This window comes from Rhinolophus ferrumequinum, chromosome 14 (assembly GCF_004115265.2).
Source record: "Rhinolophus ferrumequinum isolate MPI-CBG mRhiFer1 chromosome 14, mRhiFer1_v1.p, whole genome shotgun sequence".
NCBI classification, from domain to species: Eukaryota; Metazoa; Chordata; class Mammalia; order Chiroptera; family Rhinolophidae; genus Rhinolophus; species Rhinolophus ferrumequinum.
The window spans coordinates 41,756,188-41,779,842 of NC_046297.1; the positions used below are offsets into that span (position 1 = coordinate 41,756,188).

The 23,655-nt window shown below is 36.8% G+C and overlaps 1 protein-coding gene across 1 annotated transcript in view; it reads right to left on the bottom strand.

Annotated features, from left to right (window-relative positions):
• Positions 1-23,655, bottom strand: part of RGS22 (regulator of G protein signaling 22) — a 221,852-nt gene that overhangs the window by 106,517 nt on the left and 91,680 nt on the right. Inside the window, exons 7-12 of the mRNA XM_033125712.1 lie at positions 21,559-21,644; positions 20,756-20,924; positions 17,326-17,455; positions 14,404-15,013; positions 12,710-12,871; positions 2,808-2,982 (exon numbers count right to left, since the gene is read on the bottom strand). Coding sequence (XP_032981603.1) covers positions 2,808-2,982; positions 12,710-12,871; positions 14,404-15,013; positions 17,326-17,455; positions 20,756-20,924; positions 21,559-21,644 — 1,332 coding nt within the window. The remainder of the gene's footprint in view (positions 1-2,807; positions 2,983-12,709; positions 12,872-14,403; positions 15,014-17,325; positions 17,456-20,755; positions 20,925-21,558; positions 21,645-23,655) is intronic.

Here is a 23,655-nt window from a genome sequence, read left to right on the forward strand (position 1 = left end):
GAAAACAAATAATAAAATGGCAATAACTACATACCTATCAATAATTACTTCAAATGTAAATGGTTTAAATGCTCCAATCTAAAGATGAATGGAAAATGTAGAAGTGGTGGAGACATACCAGGGTGCCAAAAAAATGTATACACATGAGTTGTATTCATCTTTTGCTACTGGTATATATTGAGTATTACAATTTGAATACAGTTTTTTCCTTTCTTAAAATGTATATATATTTTTTGGCACCTTTTGCATATATGGTGTGATCAAACAATATAGCGAATGTTTAAATTTAAAAAATTATTACAGTAAGACACACATTGCCATGAATCTCCCCATCATGAGCGTTGTCACGATGGAAGATGAAACTGTTTGCCCATGTCATGTTAATGGGTTATTTGTGATCCATGATTTACATCATACTTTAAAACACACCTTTTCTCAACCGTAACTCACACTAGACTCACTGCACTGAACAAGTTGAAACTTGTCACACACTGTTACTAAGGTTCGGCACACCGCTTCGCCTATTGAAGATCCCTGCCTTTCCACAGAATGACACTCGGCAGCAGTATTCACCGTATTTTGTGATCACAATGGAAAGGCTCTGTGTCACACATCACTTCTGGTATGGCAATTTCTGTCAAACAAAAACATTATGATATGTCCTTGTCCACCTTACTCACTGGATCTAGCATGGAGCAACTTCTGGCTCTTTCCCAAATTTAAAATGATCATGAAAGTTAAATGTCTTGAGTCAATTCAGAACATCAAGGCAGCCATGACAGTGCAACTAAAGACACTCGCGAAAGATGATTTCCAGAACGGCTTCAGAAAGTGGCAAGAATGATGGGTTCAAAGTGAGGGGGAATACTTTGAGGGGAATTAATGGCAATGTGCCTTTTGCTGTAATAAATTTTTTTTTTAATTTATTGGGGTGACAATTGTTAGTAAAATTACATAGATTTCAGGTGTGCAATTCTGTATCACATCATCTATAAATTACATTGTGTGTTCACCACCCAGAGTCAGTTCTCCTTCCATCACCATATATTTGATCCCCCTTACCCTCATCTCCCACCCCCAACCCCTTTACCCTCTGGTAACCACTAAATTACGTTCCCCAGATTAATTTTTTTAAACATGCACTGTATTTGTTGATCGCACCACACACACACACACACACACTGGAATATTACTAAGGTACAAAAAAGAATGAAATCTTACCATTTGTGACAAAATGGACTGACCTTGAGGGTATTATGCTAAGTGAAATAAGTCAGACAGAGAAAGATAAATGCCATACAATTTCACTTTTATATGGGATCTAAAAAACAAAATAAACGAGCAAACAAAACAGAAACAAACTCATAGATACAGAGAACAAACTGATCGTTGCCAGATAGGATGGGGGTTGGGGGACTGGATGAAAAAGATGAAGAGATTTAAGAAGTACAAATTGGCAGTTATAAAATAGCACAGGAATATAAAGTACAGTTTAGGGAATATAGTCAATAATATTGTAATAACTATATGTAGTGTCAGGTAGGTGTGAGACTTATCAGGGGGATCACTTCATATGTTATATAAATGTCTAACCACTATGCTGTACATCTGAAACTAATATAATATTGATTGTCAACTGTAATTGAAAAGTTAAGAAAATTTAAAAATAAATAAATAGAAAATAAACCATCCTGACCATAAAGTAATCTTTTTTAAAGAGGTTGCGTGTGACTGGCCAATAACAATGAACATTCTGTTACATGTTTAAAGGCTACTGAAATTAATAATTCTCTTTACTTCTGAAACGCAGGCCTTAGCTACAGTTACTACATCTCTGTGCCAAAGTATGTAGTGTTATTTACTTCTTTCTCTAAAAGTTGGTTAACTTTTCTTCTCCGTTTGGACTTTTTTTCCCCTTACCTTTCTGTACTACTTTATTCTTTCCCAGTGTGAAAGAAAGCTCACTACTTCTAATTCTGCTGTCATTACTTTTCATTCATTCATTGAATTTATACTCATTAAGCAACTATTATGTGCCAGGTACTATTCTATGCACTGGGGATAAGTAGTCAACAACAACAAAAAAAATCCCTTATATTTTGATAGGAGATGAAAGACAATAAACATAAATTATGTGGTCATACTCGTAAGTACAATAAAGCAAAATACAGCAGAGCAGAGGACTCAGATAGTGATGGAGGATATCTGTGTTATCCTACACAAGTGTGCTTATATAGATGAGTCAAGGATATCCTCTCTGAATAAGTGACAAATGAGCAGATACCTGAAGTGAGTAAGGACCCAAGTGACGTGGATATGCAGAGGAAGAGTGTGCCAAGTGAAGGGAACAGCAAATGTAGCACTCATGGGTTTTTGCTTGGTGTATTCAGAGAAAAGCAAAGAGGCAGTCAGACTGGAGTGGAGTAAGTTAGAGAAGCGTGGTAGGAAATGAGGTCAGGAGGTTGGCAGGGGTGTGTACAGCTGTGTAAAGACTTTGGATTTTTATTCTGAGAGAGGAGGCCATTAGAGAATTTTAAGCAGGGGAGTGACATGATCCTGTAGGTTTAAAGGATCACTTTGGCTGCCTGGTAGAGAATAGATTACAGGTTTTATTTCCTAACTGTTGCAGCACTTACACCAACAATAAGAGAGAGAGAGAGAGAGAGAGAGAGAGAGAGAGAGAGAGAGAGAGAGAGAGAGAGAGAGAGGAACTTATGATGAAACTTAAATATTAGTGTACAAAACCCAAGCGTGGACATTTTACTATAAACCTGATAAAGAGATCAAAGTATCAATGTACACCCTACCTGCGTATCAAATATCTGTGGAATGCAAGATTTAGGTCTTAATGGCAAGAGGGTTGCCATTTGTGGAAAAGGGTCAACATCCTTCCTTGGTTTCTCTTGACGGAAGTGCCACAATTTCAGTTTAGCACTAGCATGTTTTGTTGAGCATGAATGAGTAACACAGAATCTTGGTGCCCTGGTGAGAGGAAAAGAAATGTCATATTAAACTACACAATAAGCCTCAAAAATCAAGAGCTTAAAAAGTGTGTAATACTGTGCTCACAATTACCAGTCTTGCAATACCCCTTTTTTGATAATTTCTACTTCTTTTTCTACTGTCTAGCTTAAAAAAAAATATTTTTCCATGATATATCAAGGGCTTGAAATCACATTAACCCATATAAAGAGGCAATATACACTAGGGAAAAATAATTTAAAAGTTACATTCAAATTATTATCTACATGATAAGAAAAAGAACCTATATATTCAATGAAAGAATTTTTTAAATAACTTACAGTTTCTAGTACAATGAATATAAAATGCACCTGTGACCATTTTAAGGCAGTGTAGTATTTACCTATAGTACCAAATAAAAACTGGTGGATGAAATTAAATTCTAAAATATATAAAAATGTTAATAATGCATAAGTATACTGCTAACGTGGATTATGATTCATATGATTTCTTTTCAAGCCTTAAATATGAAGGTAAGAATGAATTTTACAACAATGTATAAAAATGAAAGACCAACACTACTGCCAGAAACTTATGGAAAAGAATGTTTGGCACAATATCAAGGCCACACTTAATTGGGTGGATATCCTGGTATTCAGTTTGTGGGCTAACTCTTTGTTGGCTATATGGTTAACTCCAGCTGTCAGGGACTGTTGCTAATTGTTTGTTAGGACCAGGTTTTCCCCCTGATGCTGCAACCCAAAGACTAAATCCCACTCCATATTTCAGGTCCTAGTAAAAAGTTGCCTCCCTTTAAAACAGGAAGAAGGTAAATATTTCCCTGATGTGAACACAGATTGGGTGTAGAAGAGAATCCAAAGTTCATAATTAGTTTAGGATCAGAAAGCAAGCTGTTTAGATCTAGGTGGTCATTCTACACTGTATTTCAGAACCTTTGCTTGCAGACTTGAAAATATTCAAAATTACCTCTTATTTGCTTGTCAACTAGTAAGTGGGCATATATATAAGATCCTTATCAAATAAATCATACATGTGCTGGTCAGGAAACCCAGGTATCTCAATTTTCTGATTTCCATCATTATAATATATTCATATGACGCCATAAGTCTCTACTCTCCCTACCATTTTAATCTTGCATTATTTCATTCATTGCATTAATTTTTGTATTAGCTACGACGTGAATTCATCAAATATTGTAGAATAAATTTCACAGTCCATCCTAAACTGGTGTTGTATTATTTTTCATGCTTCTTATGTTCTCATGTACTCTGATTGTACACACCTTAATTCTCAAGCTTGGAGAGTATATTTGCCATGTAATGCCTTCAAAAGAACTATATCCAATACGTGTGTGTGTGTGTGTGTGTGTGTGTCCCAATAGAAAAATGGGCAAAGAAAATAAACAGGCAAGTCATAAAAATTTATATCCAAATGACCAATAAATATTGAAAAGGTTATCAACTTCACTAGTAATCAGGGAAATGCAAGTTAAAACCACAAGACATCAATGACACACCAGACACATAGTAAAAAATATTAAATTCTATTATGGATTTGTAGCAATGAGTACTCTCATATTCTGTTGGTTGGAGCATAAGTTGGTAAAACTTCTTTGGGAAAAGGATATGTATACAAGAATTATACATTACAGCATTGCTTGTAGTTGTGAAAAGTAGGGAACAACCCAAATGTTAAAAAACAGCAAATGAATTATGGCATATTCATGCAGTGGAACACCATATCCAGCAATGAAAATTAATAAAACTCTTAAATGCAATTATAGATGAATCTCACAGATAGAATGTTGATAGAAGGCACAAAAGAATGCATACAACATGATTCCTTTTATGTAAAGTTGTGTAACAGGCAGATAAAAATATGTGTCTAGTGATTGATTTGCATACATGGTTGGTAAAACTATAAAGAAAAGCAAGATGATAATCACAAAAGTCAGGATAGTGGTACCTCTGAAGGACAGTGAGGATATTGTGATCAGGAAGAGACCTTAACGGGTCTTGCCAATATTCTATTTCTCAGCGCACATGGTGGTTATAGAAGTGTTCGCTTTATAATATTCATTTATCTGTTTATATCTTAGTTTGAAATTTAAAGAACACACAGAATTTAGCTAGATTAGAAAAAGGGTAAGAAAGAATTCTGGGAAAATGGCAATGACAGCAATATTGTTTTTCTTTTTTTCCCCCCTCTAATTTCACAGTTTATTCATTCCATGAAAATATATCGAATTATTACCAGGTGCCTGGCATTGCTGGGGAAGATGGAGTACAGGAAGAAAACTTCCAGGCTCTCATAATCATCAAAAGAACCAGAAATAAGAGGTCACTGCCTCCCACACTGCTACGCTCACTTGAAGCACTGTAAATGCACAAACCACAATTCTCTAAGATAAATATTTAAATAAAATATGTTCTCTTTTCTTTTTTTAATTTGAAATATTATTTAATTCTCTTTTTTATTAATAGTTTCAGGTGTATAAAACCACATAATGATTAGACATTTACAGACCTCACAAAGTGATAGCTCCAGCAAGTCGATGACCCATCTGACACTGCACATAACTATTACAATACCATTCCCTACATCCGTATGCTGTACTTTACATCCCGTAAATATATATATATATATATATATAGTGTGTGTGTGTGTATATATATATATATTTATGAGATAAATATATATATATATACACACTCACTATATATATATATATATATATATATATGGGATGTAAACTATATATGTGTGTGTGTGTGTATATATATATATATATATATATACACATACACTAATTATAGTTGACATTCAATAGTATTCTATACTAGTTCCAGGTGTACTACAGCGCAGTGGCCAGGCATTTAATAATTCATGAAGTGATCCTACCCATAAGTAAAGCCCCAACTGACACCACACAGTTTTTACATCATTGGCTATATTACCCATACTGTATTTCACATCCCCATGACTGTTTTGTGACTACCGATTTGTACTTCCTAATCCCTTCACCTTTCTCACCCATCCCCCCAACCCCCTTCCATCTAGCAACCATCAGTTTATTTTCGGTATCTATGAGTCTATTTCTCTATTGTTTCTTCATTTATTCTATTCTTTAGATTTCACATATAAGTGAGATCATATGGCATTTGTCTTTCTCAGTCTAACTTATTTCACTTAGCATAATATCCTCTAGGTGCATCAATGTTGTTACAAATGGTAATATTTCATTCTTTTTTATGGCACAGTATTACTCCATTGTATAAATGTACCACAATTTCTTTATCCAATCATCTATTGATGGGCACTTCTGTTGTTTCCATATCTTGGCTCTTGTGAATAGTGATACAGTAAAAATAAGGGTGCATAAATTTTTTTGAATTGGTGTTTTGGATTTCTTTGGATAAATACCCAGGAGTGAAATTGCTGGGTCATAAGGTAGTTCTATTTTTCATTTTTTGAAGAACCTCCATACTGTTTTCTTATCCACTCAGCTACCCCATGTCTTTTGATTGGAGCATTTAATCCATTTACATTTAAAGTGATTATTGATAGGTACATAGTTATTGCCATTTTATTAGTCATATTTTTAATCTTTGTTTGTTTTCTCCTTTCTGCTGCTTAGGAAGTCCTTTAAACATTTCTTGTAATGCTGGCTTAGTGGTAATGAATTCCTTTAGCTTTTCCTTGTATGGGAAGTTCTCCTTCAATTTGAAATGATAGCCTTGCTGAGTAGAGTAGTCTTGGTTGTAGGCCCTTGTTTTTCATCACTTTGATTATTTCCTGCCAAACTCTTCTGGCCTGCAAACTTTCTGTTGATAAATCAGCTTATAGTCTCCTGGGAGCTCCCTTGTAAGTAACTGGTTCTCTTTCTCTAGCTGCTTTTAGGGTTCTCTTTTTGTCTTTAAACTTGTCATTCTAATTATGATGTATCTTGGCGGGGGCCTCTTTGGATTCATCTTGTTTGCAATTCTCTGCATTTTCTGGACTTATATGTCTATTTCCTTCTCCAGGTTAGGGAGCTTTTCAGTCATTATTTCCTCAGATAGGTTTTCAATCCCATGCTCCCTCTCTTCTGGTACTTTTTTGATGTGAATGTTGTTACTCTTGATTTTGTTCCACAGGTCCCTTAAACTACCTTCATTTTTGTTTTGTTTTGTTTTTTTATTCCTTTTTCTTTTTAGTTGTTACAATTGGGAGTATTCTTCTACCTTGTCTTCTAAATTGCTAATTCTATCCTGTACTTCATCTAATCCACTGTGATTCCTTGTAGAGTATTCTTCATTTCAATTGTTGTATTCTTGTTGTATTCTGACTGGTTCTTTTTTTATAGTTTCTATGTCCTTCTTTATGCTTACTATCTCTTTCTTGTAATTCACACTAAGTTCCATAAACATTCTTATAACAAGTGTTTTAAACTCTGTCTCTGGTAAGTTGGTTGCCATTCAGTTTTCAGTTTTCTTTCTGGAGGTTTCTCCTATTCTTTTATTTGAGACATGTTTCTTTGTTTCCTCATTCTGGCTTCCTCTCTGTGTTTGCTTCTATGTATTAGGTAGATCTCCTATGACTCTCAGTCTTAGCCAGGTAGTATGCGTTCTGTATGGTCCAATGGTGCAGTTTCCTGATCTTCTATTTGTGAGTTCCAGGAGTGTCCCTTGCTTGTATTCTCTTGTTGTAGTTGAAACTTGATTGTTTCTGGTGCATCAGTGGGTGGCACTGACTCCAGGCTGACTGACTGTGAGGATCGGATGTCCATAGTGTATGAGCTGCTGTGTGTGGGGTGATCCCTCAGAGGGGCATTTGCCCCTGCAGGCGCTTGTGCCTGTTGAGACCATCCTTTGGGTGTGCCACCTGTGGGCTAACCAGGTAGTGCTCTGTTTGGTCTGAAGTGGGCCTCTTAGTGTGTTGTTTCTGGTGTCTTTTGGGAGGGGCTCCATGCAGGCCAATTTCAGCATTGCCTGTTACCAGCCCAGGGCTACCTGGTAGGAGCTATAGAGGTCTTTGTGGTTTGTTGCCACCTGTGCTGGACCTAGAGGCACTTGGGGTGGCCACACCATGAACTGGGGTTGGCTGCCACCAATAATGGGCCTGGAGCAGCTTAGCAAAAGTCCCAGGGCCCCCTCGGCCTGTTGCCACCTGCCAGCGGCCAGTAAAGATCAGCCATTGAAACAGCTACTTAGATGTTCGGGCTGGGCTGGTTGAGCTGGTGTTGAGAGTGCCTCTGGTGATGCAGCACTAGCTGGGTGGGGCAGAGTCCCACGAGGAGTGGCTGGTGGTTTTTACAAAGCTAATGCAGATTCAGTTCTTCTGCCAGTGCCTGGTCTGTGACCAGTTCACAAAGCTCCCTGAGAACACCACAGCCACCACTTGCCTAGGATCTGCAGGTCCCGGCGAGCTGCCCAAGTGAGGCTACAGTGCAAATTGTGGCTCACTGCCCACCACCACATTTTGCTGGGCCACCGCAGGACTGTCTGTTGCTTTAAAAGGTTTCTACTGTTTGTGGGGTGGGGCTGGCGCCCAGGAGCTGAGAGTGACACAGGTGATACACTACTAGCTGTACAGGGCAGGGACTCAGGGTGTCACCAAGGTGGTGAACATGTGAGGATTTTAGCAGACAAATGCAATCTAAGATTTGGCCCTTTGGGGGAGCATTCAACATAGAAAATACAGCACCTTCCTATAGGCAACACATGAGGCAGGCTTCACACTGGGGCAATGGCTGCTGTCCCCCCAGCCCTTGCTCCAAATTCACACAACTTAGTCTTTCCCAGTATGTCTGTGGCACCTCTCAAGTTGCCACCCCTCCACTGGAGACCAGGTGAGTGTTTGCAAGCAAGTGAGTCTGTGTGCAGGCCCTTCATGAGGGCATCTGGGTTTCCAGCCACCTTCTGTCTCACTGGGATGGACAGAGTCCTCACTGATTTTCACTGCCAGGTGTTGTGGGAACTCCTCTTCCCAACACAGGACCCCTGGGCTAGGGAGCCTGGTGTGGGGCTGGGATCCCTCCCTGTTCCAGGGGACCTCCACCACCAAGGTGTCCCTTCTGGTATTCAACCACTATCTGTGGGTTTGGGGTCAGCCCATTTCATGTCTCTGCCCCTCCTACCAGTCTTGATGTGGTAGTCTTTATATCCTTAGTTATAGGGGTTCTGTTCAGCTAGTCTTCAAATGATTCTTGAGGTTGATGGTTCTATAATTTATTTGTAATTTTGGTGTGATCCCTTGCCATCTTGGACCTTCTCGAGCAATATTGTTTTTCTACCTTTCAGAATCCCTCCATTAAAACAGACGGGGCAATTAGGTAGCAAAACCAAACACTCATGGACAACATTTACAACAAAAATGTTAATGTGACAAGGTATCCCCTAACACCTAAATATAAGCAGGTGGGTAGAGCCATACGCCTGCATGGTATTGATGTGCAGGTGAGAGGAAGAAGAAGGTTCTGATGTACCTGAAAATGGAAGAGTAGTAAAATAGCCAAAAAAGCATAACAGGCCAATTTGAGATTAACAGCTGAGACTGAAAGGGTTTTTGCCCTCTTCAATACTGAGTTAGTACACACAAAATTTAATCAGAGTTCTATTACCAACAATAAACAACTTGAAAGCTAAATTTAAAAAAATATGTATGAAGTATGATACATGCAACTATTTGGATACATTATTGTTCAATAGCATTATGCTGACCAACAGGTCAGTTTCAAAAGGTAACATACTGTATGATTTCATTTATATGGCATTCTCACAAAGATGAAAGCATAGTGACAAAAACTAATCAGTGATTAGGGGTTAGGAGTAGAGGAAGAACGATTTTTGGGGTGATATAATTGTTTGTATATTGATTGTCATAGTACTTGTATGAATTTATACAATTTGATTTTACTGTATGTTAATGTAAAACATAGAAAAGAAGGAAAGAGAGAATAGCCTTCTCAATAAATGAAGATAAGCAACTGGATATCCAATAAGCGCATGTACACACACAGACACACACACACACACACACACACACACACACACAAAACAACAACAAAAAACCCAAAATATCTAAACCTCATACAAGAATTAACTCTAAATGGACCATGGACTTAAATGTAAAACATAAAAATTAAAAGACGTTTAGAAAACACATAGGAGAAAATCTTCAGGATCTAGAATAAGCAAAGAGTTGAAACTGAAGGCAAAATCCAAAAAAGGAGGAGTTGAAAATTTAAAAATTTTGCTCTGTGAAAGACCTCACCATCTTTTAAAAAAATCTTTCAGATATAGTTATTGTTCTTAAAAGTAGGTGCAGGCAACAAAATTTGATGTAGGAAGGTTTGCATTAGTTGACTAAATTTGGCTCAAGAGCTATTTCCCCGACCCTAATAGAATGTTTGGAGTAAAACTTATCTGGAACCCTTCATTTAGAGACAGTCCCCTAGTACACTGCCCTCCCCGGGAAAATACATGTGATTAACTTCAGAATTTCTATTGTAAATTCTTTTTGTTCTTGTCATCATGACCTTCCATTGTTTGGTTTGTCCTGTTTTTTGTTTTGTTTTTTTTTTTTCAGTGAATTACAGTCTTCGTAATTGAGTATGGTAACCTGAGTTTGTGAAAGTTGCATTTTCCATTTGCACCTCCAATTCCTGTTCATCACCACATGGTTTACTCTGTTCTCATCTATATTTGTAACTCTCTTCCACCTTAATGAGAATTCTGGTTCTCATTATCTACAATACTTATTTGCTTAATCTAGATTACTGGTTTATTATTAAAGGATATAACTCAGGATCAGCCAGATGGAAGAGATGCAGAGGGCAAGGTATGGGGAATGTGCGTAGAGCTTCCATGCTCTCTGAGCATGTAACTCTCTCTGAATCTCCATGTGTTCCTCTACCTGGAAGATCTGAAAGTCCCTTTAAGAAGTCTTTGTTCAGCATCATTAACCATTGGAGAATTGCAAAGTAAAAACACAATAAGATATCACTACACACCTATTAGAATGGCTAAAATAGAAAATTGTGACATCAAACAATGGCAAGGATGCAGAAAAACTGGATCATTCATACATTGCAAGTGGGAATGTAAAATGGTACATCAACTCTGAAAAATAGTTTGGCAGTTTCTTTTAAAACTAAAATAAACTTACTATATGACCCACTAACCTCACTCTTGTACACCTGAACACATCCCAGAGAAATGAAGACTCAAAAGACTGGAAACAACCCTGATGCTCTCTGATGATTGAATGGATGTGTAACATCCATACAATAGAATACTACTCAACAATGAAAAAGAACTACTGATACAAACAACTTGGATGAATCTCAAGGAAATTATACTGAATGAAAAAAAGATAATCCGCAAAATATAATATATTGTATTATTGCATTTATATAATTGATTAATGGTTTCTAGAGATGGGGGAAGATGAGAAGGGCGGGAGGTGTGTGTGTTTATAAGCAGTACAAGGGACGCTTGTGGCAATGTAACTATTCTGTATGTTGACTGTAGTGGCAAATTCATGAATCTTTAATATGATAAAGTTGCATAGAACTATTATACACACACAAATAAATGCATAAAACTCATAAAATATGAAAAATATTTTTTATTTTTTTTATCAATGTCAATTTCTTCATTGTGACATTTAATTGCAGTTATGCAAGATGTTAGTTACCATTGGAGAAAACTGGATGGAGGGTACACAGAATCTCTCTATATTATTTCTTATAACTCAATATGAATCAACAATTATTTCCAAATAAAAAGTTAAATTTAAAAAAGGAAAGTTTCTACTGTATTAGTAATGTTTCATTAAGTTGGGTTGTTGTATATAGAGAAGACCATTATGGTATAATTTATACCTTTCTGTATCTTAAATATGCTTTTTTTTTTAAAGACATAGACAAAAACAACATTTTATCTATGGAATAGTACAAAGCATATAACTAATCTGGAATACATAGATGGGAGATGATGACAGAGAAGTGGGCAAGGGACAAATCATGATGACCTTACTTGATAACTTAAGGAATCTAAACTTTACAATGCAAGCTTTGGGGTTATTAGTGAAAGATTTAAAGCAGAGAAGTGACATAATCAGATCCATCACAGCCACAATGAACAGTTCACTGATCCTCAAGTGGCATACCTATTCTACACTGTGTCCATTCTCTTTTCCTTGCTTAGAGTCTCTCAAGTCCTAGTTGAAACATTACCTCTTCTCTGTATCCTAAATGTTCACTTTTTTGTTATACTTCTTTCACATGTATGTTCTTCCCACTAGACTATAACCACTAGTCTTGACCATGTATTACCCTTGTATCCTTAGCACTTGGCCTATATTAAGTGCTCAAAAAATGTTTATTGAAGTAATCAATCTGTAGTCTAGCTACATGTACACACACACACACACACTCACACACACACACACACACACACACACACACAATTTAATGAAATGCCAACCATAAAAAGGTCAGGTGTAGAAGGGTGTGCTCATAAAGTTAAGATGGAGCTTAAGTACTGTCCAGCCTTATTATAGATTTAAAGTCCCCAAACATCCAAATTATCTAATGGAGAAGTATTTTAAAGAAGGACAAAGATATAATAATCTTCTCATTTTAAATTTCCACAAGATATATATCCATAATACAAAAAAAGCATAACTTGTAACTAGCTTAGGAAAAGTGAAAGCAAGTAACTTTGATTCATATTTTTCTTACCAATATAGAAGTAAGGGTTTTACAACCTCAGTCTGAATATTTTTTAAGTGTTCTTTATTCCACTGAGATCCATCTAGCAGTTTAAATTTTGTTAAGATTTCTGCAGAAAGATAGCAATCTCCACTGCTCACTAGATAGCATTTTTTCATCTTCTCAAGATGTCTGCAATAAAATACATACACACATATACATACATTGATACAATATTCAACTAGCCAAATATTTTCACTTCTAAAATGTTTGACATAATTAATGAACAATCTCAAAACCAACACTGTGTTACAGGTTCGACAATGTGGAGATAAAAGTATTTCTCATTGTTATGGGAATGGGAAGAGTATTTTTGGTAGGTTGAACAATGGCCTTGCAAACACGTCCTTGTCATAATCCCCAGAGCCTATAAATGCTCCCTTACGTAAGAAGAGATTCTGCAGATGTAATTAAGATTTCGAGGTTATCTGGAATTATCTACGGAGGCCTAATGTAACCACAAGGGTCCTTCTAAGAGGGAGGCAAAAGAATCAGAGTCATAGAAGAAACAGGTGAGGATAGAAACAGAGGTCAGAAAAAAGAGAAGATGGTATCCTATTGGCTTTGAAGATGGAGGAAGGGGCCATGGACCAAGGAAAGTAGGTGGCTTTCAGAAGCTGGAAAAAGCAGGGAATGAATTCTGCCCTAGGGCCTCCAGAAAGAATGCCGCCCTGTATGTCTATTTTAGACTTCTAACCAATTAAATGTAAAATAAATTTGTGTTGCTTTAAGCCACTAAATTTGTAGTAATTTGTTATAGCAAAAATAGGAACTAATACGATATTGATCCTGAAGAACCTATGTAGGCTGCTTGCATATAATTTCCCTGATACGTCTCGAAAAGTGGTAGTGGCCTTCCACCCCAGGATCAATCAGGTCATGCTTCATAACCGCAGGGTAACCCCTGTGGTTATAACTATGTACAACAGTGAGCTCTATGATCTGAATGCCACTGAAATAATTGGAATAACCCAGTCACTAGTACATATTCAGTCAAACCCTTAGTGGGAATTGCAATCTACTGTAGTTGATCTGCTTCAGAGCAGATCAGAAAAGACAATAAGGAGTTTCCTAAAGCAGAGTCCTCCTGGGTTCTTAAGACTCACAGTAATCTAAAACATATGGAGCAATGAAACAAAGACCTGCACTCCATCCAAAAAGCTGTCTAGAAGATATCCAGTATGATAGCTAGCAGATATCTCATTCAGATATAAATGTCTAAGTGATCCAAATAAGATCATGGAATTTGTTAATCAAGCAGGCTGCTAGGAACAGCCGGCCCTTACACTGTCACAAGGTATCTTTTATATAAGGTATCTTATGCCAGTGTGGTATATAACTGATAATTTTTGTTCTATAAAAATATATCACTGCGATGTTATAAAAATAAAATGGAATGATTAATTTGAAAGCAGGTTTATCATTTATAGGAAGAAACTTACGTAAGCTCAGATAATTGCTACTGTTAGTATTTGAGAGCTTTGAAATCATAGAAGTAGTGAAATCAATATTATTATAATAAAATAATTATTATTATTCATTCCTCTGGAAGTATAAATTACATTTTTATATTTATTTCAGACTTCCTACCTGTGTTTAAATGATACAAATTAATATTCTACAATTTGTTTTTAAAACTACTGAAAAATAAAAAATAGAAATACCTTTGATATCTTCCAGCGTCCTTAAGAACTTTTAACCTCTCAATATCCATCCATAGCCACCAATATTTCTCCCCTAATGTACCTTTTATAAATTTCTTAAATCTTTCGAACTCCTTTCTATTGCCAATGTCATAAGTTTTATGAGAAGTACACCAATCAGCTCTGCTTTCTGATCCAATGCTCTCATTCTTTGAAGTTGCTTCTTCTATCATCTCTTCTGCCTTTTCCTTTGTGAGTTGAACTGTTTCACTTAACAAAACATTCTTGCCAGGAATAAACTGAAAACAGTCATCAAATACCACTTCTGTTACATTTTTGAAATTGATATAACCTAGGCATTCTCTAAATGGCTCTCCAAGAATTTCATGAATTGCTGCTCTCAAAATAAAGGTTATATAAGATCTTAAAAATTCTTCACATGATGAGAAATGCAATGTCAGGTTTTCATCAACATCCTGTTGCTTTTCAAGGTATATTCTCAGAAGAGCTTGAGAAGGAGTGTCTTGTAGAGATACAGACTCATCTTCTTCAAATTCAGAAAGTAATCTAGTGGTTTTAGATGGGTCCTTTCTTGTCCTGGGATGAACTCCATCATCAAAGATAAAACTCTCTGTATTAAATCATAAAAGGTTATTAGATCAGATACAAATACAAAAGATTTTTTTTATTAATGAGATGTTATATAGCCCGGATAGCAAAAGGTTTATCACAAGTAGTGACTGCACAGACCAGTGTCTTAAAGAGGAGTCCAAAGCAAAAAAACTACCAACAGGGATTAGTCATGCCTTCCCTGGACATGGAAGGGGATGATAGTGGTAGATGAACTATATATTTCACCTCCCTAAGACAGAAGATCTTCAAAAAGATACCATGTAACATTTTTAAAGTGTAGGCTGATATAGAATGTCAATATATAAAGAAAAAATCTATTTAAGAATTAGATTATGTGCATTAAATGACTGTATAGGCACACCTCGTTTATTGTGCTTTGCCTTATTGCACTTCACAGACACTGTGTTTTTTACAAATTGAAGGTTTGTGGCAACTCTGAGTGGTACAAGTCTATTGGCACAATTTTTCCAACAGCATTTGCTCACTTCATGTCTCTGTGTCACATTTTGGTCATTCTCACGATATTTCAAACTTTTTCATTATTATTATACTTGTTACAATGACCTGTGATCAATGATCTTTGATGTTACTAGGGCAAGACCCTCCACCAGCAAAAAGATTGCCACTTGCTGAGGGTCAGATGATGGTTAGCATGTTTTTAGCAATAAAGTATTTTTAAGTTAAGCTATATGCATTTTTTTTAGACATAATGCTGTTATACACTTAACAGACTACAGTATAGTGTAAACATAAATTTTACATGCACCAGGAAACTCAAAAATTTGTGCGATTCATTTTATAGCAATATTTGTTATATTGCAGTGGCCCAGAACCAAATCCACAATATCTCTGAGGTATGCCTGTCTGTGCTTTAATATTTCATGTTATATGATAAAGTAAAGTAGCTACCATAGATGATGAGGCCATAAATGAAGAGATCAGAATTGGAGTTACATTAGCAATTTTTTAAAAAATTCACTACTTTATCAGAAAGATTCAATTACTATCATACTTACAACCTATCATTAAAATTACAAAATAGCATAAGGTAGTTATGAAAGCTTACAAATACAAATGGATTATTTTTACACCTTTTCTAAAGATATCATCTTTAGCTCTTCTTTCTCTTTCTTTCAGAAATCAGTGAATTATTTGAAGTCAGTGCTTTCACATGGCAAATCTACCCCGTGAAATGCCATGGATCAGGAAAACTCTTGTTATCTGTGTCCCATCCTCAATGACAATTTTCTCAGTAATAGATTTCAAATCTCAATGAACTGGAAATGTTCCATTACAATTTTTATTGAAAATAAATATATCAAATTTCCCCAATGTTGAGAGATTAGACTTTTGCAAACCTATGAAAAGATACTAGGTATATACACTCAATCCCACAGAATTGGACGTAGAAAGCAAGGCTGGCACTTCTGCTCACTCCCTTCTGCTACCCTTTTTCTTTCTGTTTCCTATCTTCACTATCTCTACTCTACAATTTTCTACTTTACTATTTTGGGAAAACTGCAAGGAACCTATAAATTCAGCTATTTTCAACTAGGGAATTATTTTCTTCTTCACTGAGATTTACGTTCAATTCTAGAGAATCCAGATTTATCATCCCAAGAGGGTGCTTATACTTTTCAAAAGAATCAGGTAAGAACTATTAGTGAATTGCTTAAGTCCCTCTCCTGAATCACATTGCTAGATTTTTTTCTTTCAGTAATAGCACATGCTAATGATTCCCATTTCTAGAAAGTTCCTTCTATTTTTATGAAAAGTTTATATCATCCACAAAAGTTCCCCACAATAGAAATGTATCTGCTTTTCAAAGTGAAAAATAATGTGAACTTAAAAACTCAAGTTCCATGAATGACTATTTACTTTTAAGAGAATATAAAGGTTGCACCCATTTTATTTCAAAGGCTTAATAATAAGAATCTGTAAATTCTGATAGGAAATAAGACAAGACAAACATTTATTGACTGCCTATTAGGTACCAAGCACTAGGCCAGCCATTTTCTATACATTTAGCATGTATCATTATTCTAAATTTACAGATAAGAAAAGCAAGGCTCCCAGAAGTGAAATAACTTATAAAAGTCACACAGCTATTAAATATCAGAGTTGAGTTCTAAACCCCTCCTCTTTTCACTATACCAAGTTGCCTCTTGAAAAATAGTAGAAGGTGGAGTTGGGGAATGGTGGGAAAGATAATTTTTTCTTCCCAACCACTAAGTGTTGTACTGTAAGATTAGAACAACAACAGAAAACTTAATAAGGGGTTTGGAGTCATTCTTGTCCTTTTCTGCTTACCAGAAACAGATGAAATAACTGGTGATTCAGTTTTGCTGTGGAGTACACAAGATGGTAATGAAAAGGTTGATACTGTTTGCTGACTTTGTTTTGCTAATGCAAACCAATCTTTTGCTTGAGTATATGAGGCCTAGGAAGAAAGAGCACCTTTGTTTAACATAAGATTAGCAGTATTCTTCCAATCACAAACCTGGACAAATCATTATAATATTATTCAGTTTGCATAGTACAATATGTAAGGGGAAAATTACTCCAAATAAAAGAAGGTTGTATGCAGAAAAATTCATTAGTTAAGAAAATAATGAGAAGGAAATTTCATTCAGATAATTTTAATATTAGATGACAATAGGAAAAAAACGAGCCCAATACACATCAAATTCTTCACTACTCTTCCACCAAAGGCATGCTACCTTACTTCCTGGATTCACCACAAATTCGTGCCATCTAACTTTAACTTCACCATCACCATGTCTCATCAGGCCTTGGATGCATCTTGGATGCCGGCTGCTCCCATTTACAACCTTCCCAATAATTTCATGCCCCTAATTCTGTATGACCTGGCTCAGAGTTTTTAATAACTCCTCCCTAATATGACAAAGATTTACTCTCAGTAGCACAGGAAACCTCTTTAATCACATCTGCCACTTTGCCTTAGATTCAGTCCTCACAACTTTGCTTGGATTGGATGCTTCCTGAAGACTGACTCCTGACTCCACCTGCCCTGGGATGCAGCTTTCAATTTGCCCTTTGGTTTGTGTATCCTTGAGCCAGTTGACCCAATTCCCAAGCTGAAACTCAGCTTCTAGAACCCAGTCCTCAGAAGCTCCTTATCTCAGCCTTCTGAGAAAAATTCCTCTGCCTGCCTCTCTTAGCAATGTCATCTATTTTTCTAAGAGAACACAGGTTTGTTCAACAGAAGCAGAGAAGGGAGTTTCCAGCATTACTCTCATTTCTCCTTTCTCTGATTTAGCTGGTTGGTCCTTAGCCTAATGAACACTCAAGAAGAGGCAGGGCTCACATGGAATAGATACTGTTCCCTAACTATTAGCAGAATCAGCAGGGCAACTCAAGGCCACACAATGAGACCAAAAGCAAGAGAAATGAAAGGTGCCGTCTGTGTAGTCATTGCTCTTCTTACAGGTAAGGTTTTCCGGGTGTATAAAAGCTTTTGCCACCCTAAAATATGTCTTTGGAAATACTGATTTTAAGCTATTGATTAAGCTATTGATTAAGCTATTGATTTTAAGCTATTGATTTTAAGATATTAAGAAACAAAAAGACCAGAAAGAACCTTTGATCCACCCCCTTACCTGCCTAAAGGAATTCGGATAGAAAAACCTGCTTAAAGAAAGGGAGCATCACCTTAGCATCATAGTATGAACTAAATGTGGCAGACAGGGAAAAATCCAGGAAAGCCTGTTTGTTGAGCTTCCTCTGTGTTCCATTGTTTCTGGGTGGCCCAGCAAGAATTTATCACGTTTTCTCTTTCTTGGCTACCTGTGAGTTGCCTACTTTCCCTTTGAAATCCCAAACCCCTGTCCCCCTTCTCCTTAGTCCAGAACAGCATATAAAGCTAAATGGCCCAATGTGTCATCAAGTGTCTTATTCTTAGGGCACCCCCACATGTGTATTGTAATAAGTTTTGGACTTTTTCTCCTATTACTCTGTCTCATGTTGATTTGATTATTAGCCCAGCCAGAAGAACTTAGAAAAGTGGGAGGAAAATTATTTTTCCCACTTTGAAAGTCTCTAATTTCCTTTTATTCCCTCTTTTCCTTCCTTTGAAACCAAGTTATTTATTAATTATATTTTCATTCAACATATACTTATTGAGTGATTTCTCTATTCCAAGCAGTATCCTAAGCACTGAGAGGAGACCAAAATAATGAGAGAACTTTCAAGGAATTGACAGAGACCCATATACAGCACTCCTTATTGTTTTAACTGCACAAAAAAAACATGAGAGAGAATAGAAGACAGGGGAAAAAGAAGTAGTCAGTCAGACATAAAAGCAGTTAACTATTCCACTTTATACTCTTAAGAGATAGGTCAATTGCTCATGTTTGTATGATACAACTAAGACTCAAAGAAATATTACCAATTATCATAAGGATTAATCTCTATCTATAGTCATGGTTTAAATGATTTAAGGGCCCAACAACTTTGAATCTTCAAAGTTTAAAAGCTATTAAAAAATTACTATACAGTTTAAATATTAATCAAGTGGACAGAAATGACCTTTTATCACAGAAAAGAGCAAAAGCAACCTAACTTGGATTTTACTCTCCTATAGTTGATTAAATTTACATGTCAGGAGTCAGAACTTATTCCCCTAGATGGATTCTTCCCTTTGCCTTATGGAGCTTTACTATAGGTACATATTTTGACATTCCTGACAGTTCTGTAATATATAAGTTAAGAGAAAAAAATAAATACTTAAAAATAACTATAAGAGAGAAGAAAACTGTGCTTTTGGTACTTCCCTAAGCACTACTTGGTGGAAATATTGGAACTGGCATGATTTTAAACATTTCAAACAAATATCACTGATAAAAATGCCAAACTACAAAATTAAATAGAAGCTACACATGAAAACAAATAATCAGTAAGACAGGATAAGTCTATCCATTCCAACAGAGATGGCAAATAATTTCCTCTTGCATGACATCTTTGATCAATTCAAAGTGCCTGCCTAAAGTACTGTGTTGAAAAGAATTTGGAGCCACATCCTAGCTCAGTAGGAAAATTGCCATGATTGATTAGCAATGTCTGCCATGAATAGAAACCAGGAGAATATCAACACATGGGCCTTACACCTATTTGACATTCCTTATTTTGTACAGAATTGTGTATTGGAAGTATGATCCCAGAGAGAAGATCTGGTAATAAGAAGCCAAAGGTTAAATAACAGTTTTCACTATACCATGACTCTCCAAAAGGACATTTGATTCTAGGTTAGATCTCACACAACCTAACATTTATCCAATCAAGGAGGACAAATTTATCTAATAATAGTTAAACAGTAATGCATTTTATTACTGAGAAATAATCTTGACATAGGGAGGAGAAGACCCAATTTATCATCTTTTTGTACAACAGTTATAGAATCCAAATAATAAAAATTTGGAATGAACAATGAAACCATGGACATAATTCAAGTTATTCATGCTTCCCAGGTGACATTGAGCAAGTTCTTCAATCTTGCATTTGTTTCTTTATACACATGAGGATAATAATTCTAATTACATGCCAGATGAAAGAGTATAGGACAAATGAGTCAGCATAAATCCACAAGAATTTTTGATAAATCTGCTTTAGAAGTATTTGAAATAAATTTCCCTGTTCAAGTAATACAAATGAAATTCATCTCCCTAAAGTGAGAAGTTCTATAGACGTGCCAAGTCACAAAGTAAAACATTCATACTTTTACCTCGCCAAGAGAAATGTAGAACTTTTTCATAATTATAACATTGTCATCATCAATGGCAGGAGGTGGTGGAGAGGGTGGTTTTCTCAGGGCCCAGGGAGAAAAATCTGTACTTAGTGTGACATTCATGCCTGATCCACTCCATCTCACTTGTGACATCAATTTGGCTAACCTGCATATTAGAATTCATACAAATTTCAAATAAGTTTCAATATGGTAGAATTCAGGGAAAAAAAAAAACACTAAAATTTTATTTTACACATTCAAGCCAATATCCCCTCCTAACTATGCAGGATGATTCTCTTAGGATCTGCTAAAATTTAATGGCTTATTCATAAAACTGCTAATTAATTAATAATTATACTGTTTTACTTAAAAAATTGTTTCTCAAAGCAAAGGTCAAATTTTAATAAATTTCAGAATGTTTAGGTACTTACACTTTAAAAGTCAGGGAACATAAAAGAAAAACTTAATTCTACACTATGACATTCTTTTTCATGACACACTTATTTTCATTTTTTAATACCCTGTTCATAAATGCCATTATCACAAGTAGATAATTCTAAAAATATAGTGAGTAAAGAATCAAAACTGAAGTACACTTATTAGGTACTGTTTCTGTGAAATCTCTTTGGAAAAGTTAAGTGATGTTAAGCAATGCTTTAACACTCTTATATTATAGTGTGTGGGATCCAAACTCAAGTGGGTTTAAACGTGAATTTTATTAAGCAAGTACAGAAAAATGATTTGGGGCAAAAAAATTTAAAAAGGCATTTAAAAATATGTATATTGATGGAACTACATACCTATATTCAAAATAGCAATCACTTTCCAGAAATGCTGGAAGTCTTTCTTTTTTGATCCACTGAATACCTTGCTCACGACTGAGACACTATTAGAGGACAAGTGAAAAAGAAAAAGAGCATCAAGGAATAATCATCTTTTAGGACAATTAGAGCCTAATCATCAGAGCAATAATGACCTCCAGATATTAATAAGAGCCCTGTATCTACAACAGCAAGAATCCTGAGTCACAAATTTGAAGACACTTCTTGCCTTCTGGTTCTTCTTTAATTCTCTCAGTAATCCTGCATCAACTATTACCTCCATTTTACAGATTAACAAACTGATTGCAGAAAAATTAAGTAACTATAGAAGGAGAAGGAACAAGATACAAGTCAGTCAATCTCGGTATTTTTATAGTCATAAAATGTGTTAAAATTAATCACAAACAGCAACAGAGCTAACTAGAAAATCTGGTAAGGCCACTATGGTCACTGAAGGCCCTTTATCCTTCCAATTTTAGGAAATTTTGTTAAATATTTACATCCCCAGACACTATTCTGGGGATACAAAGAAAGATAACAAAAAAGATAAAGCCCTGTCCTAAGGAGTTTACCGATAATTCAATAGGTAATAATAGTAGAGTGCTGTAAGGACCATAAGTTTAGTCTTCTGTGGGAGTTCACATAGGTACTAAAACAGCAACGGTTTCCCACAGAACATACCATTAACTCTTTGACATGAAGCATAATCAACTAGGTTGAAAAGGGAAGCAGGAGAGAAAACAAAGATAAGCTTAGTATAGCTAGATCACAGGGTGAAAATTTAGGGATGGAGAGAGGAAGGCTGGAGAAGTAGGCAGGGGCCTGATTATAAATAGTCTTTGAAATAACATGAAAGAGTTTAGATTTTTATCGTGAGGTTCCGAGTGCCATACTGTATTGTAGAAGAGTTATTAAATTACTATTCATCCTAAAACATTTACTCACTGTGGGGACAGAGCCAGGAGTGCAGTTTCCAGGCTCTCACCCTCACGTGGAAAGGTGCTCACTCGGATCAACTGTGATTGGATGGCCATCAGCTGTGGCTAGTTAGCTGTCAGCGGAAACCAGTGAGCCATTGGCCACTAATATAACTGCCGTGGCTACGCTAGCAGAAAAAAATGGGGGCTAGCAAGAAGATGGTGGCTGAGCTAGCAAGAGCGGATTGCAGAGAGGCAGATGCCGCCAGCGAGAATATAGTGAGTTGACTCCCCTACCTATGGCTCTGGGGGTGTTCCTTTTTGGCCTCACCATGTCCTGCGTTCTTATGTGGGGAGAGGGAGCAGAGACCCCGCAGGCCGCCCTGCACGATACATGGCGCAGCGAGCAGGGTACGGTGCCAGCCAAAGCTCTCCGAAGGGTGGTGGAGCAGTTTGTGTGTATGAAAACTCAGTCTCAGGAAGACCAGGAAGAGCAGCTGCCGGAGAGCTGGAACCCCGTGGAGGGGTGGGAAGATGTGGACAGTTCCCCAACCAGCATAGGCCTGAGAAAGCAAAGATCTTAGCGGCCCTGTGGGCTGGGAAATGCTGGCTGAGGCAGCCCAGATGCAGGACTTGTCCCAGGAGGAAAGGCTTGCTGAGTCCTCCTTGGGAGATGAGGGTGAGGTCAAGGTCATCCCTCACCCCCATTCGCCTCAGCCCTGGCGAATGACTATGGACTATGGGGAATTGTCTTCTATCCCTAATTTAATGGACCGCTTGACTGTTTGCTTGGGAACATACCACCATGTAGTGGAACTGGCAGATGTTTGCTTTTGTGTCCCGAGTGGCTGCCATAGAGAACATGTGAGAGGCCCTGGCTGTGTCCAGGAAGTCAGGCTGTGCCCAGAGAGAGTGGCAGTACCCTGAGAAACTCTGGCTGTTTCCAGAGAGAGTGGTAGTGCCCTGAGAGGCCCTGGCTGTGTCCAGGGGGTCTGGCTGTGCCCAGAGAGGGTGGCAGTACCCTGAGAACCCTGGTTGATCTCAGAAAGTCTGGCTGTGCCCAGGAAGACTGGCTGTGTCCAGAAAGACTGGCAGTACCCTGAGAGACCCTGGTTATGTCCAGGAAGTCAGGCTGTGCCCAGAGAGTGGCAGTGCCCTG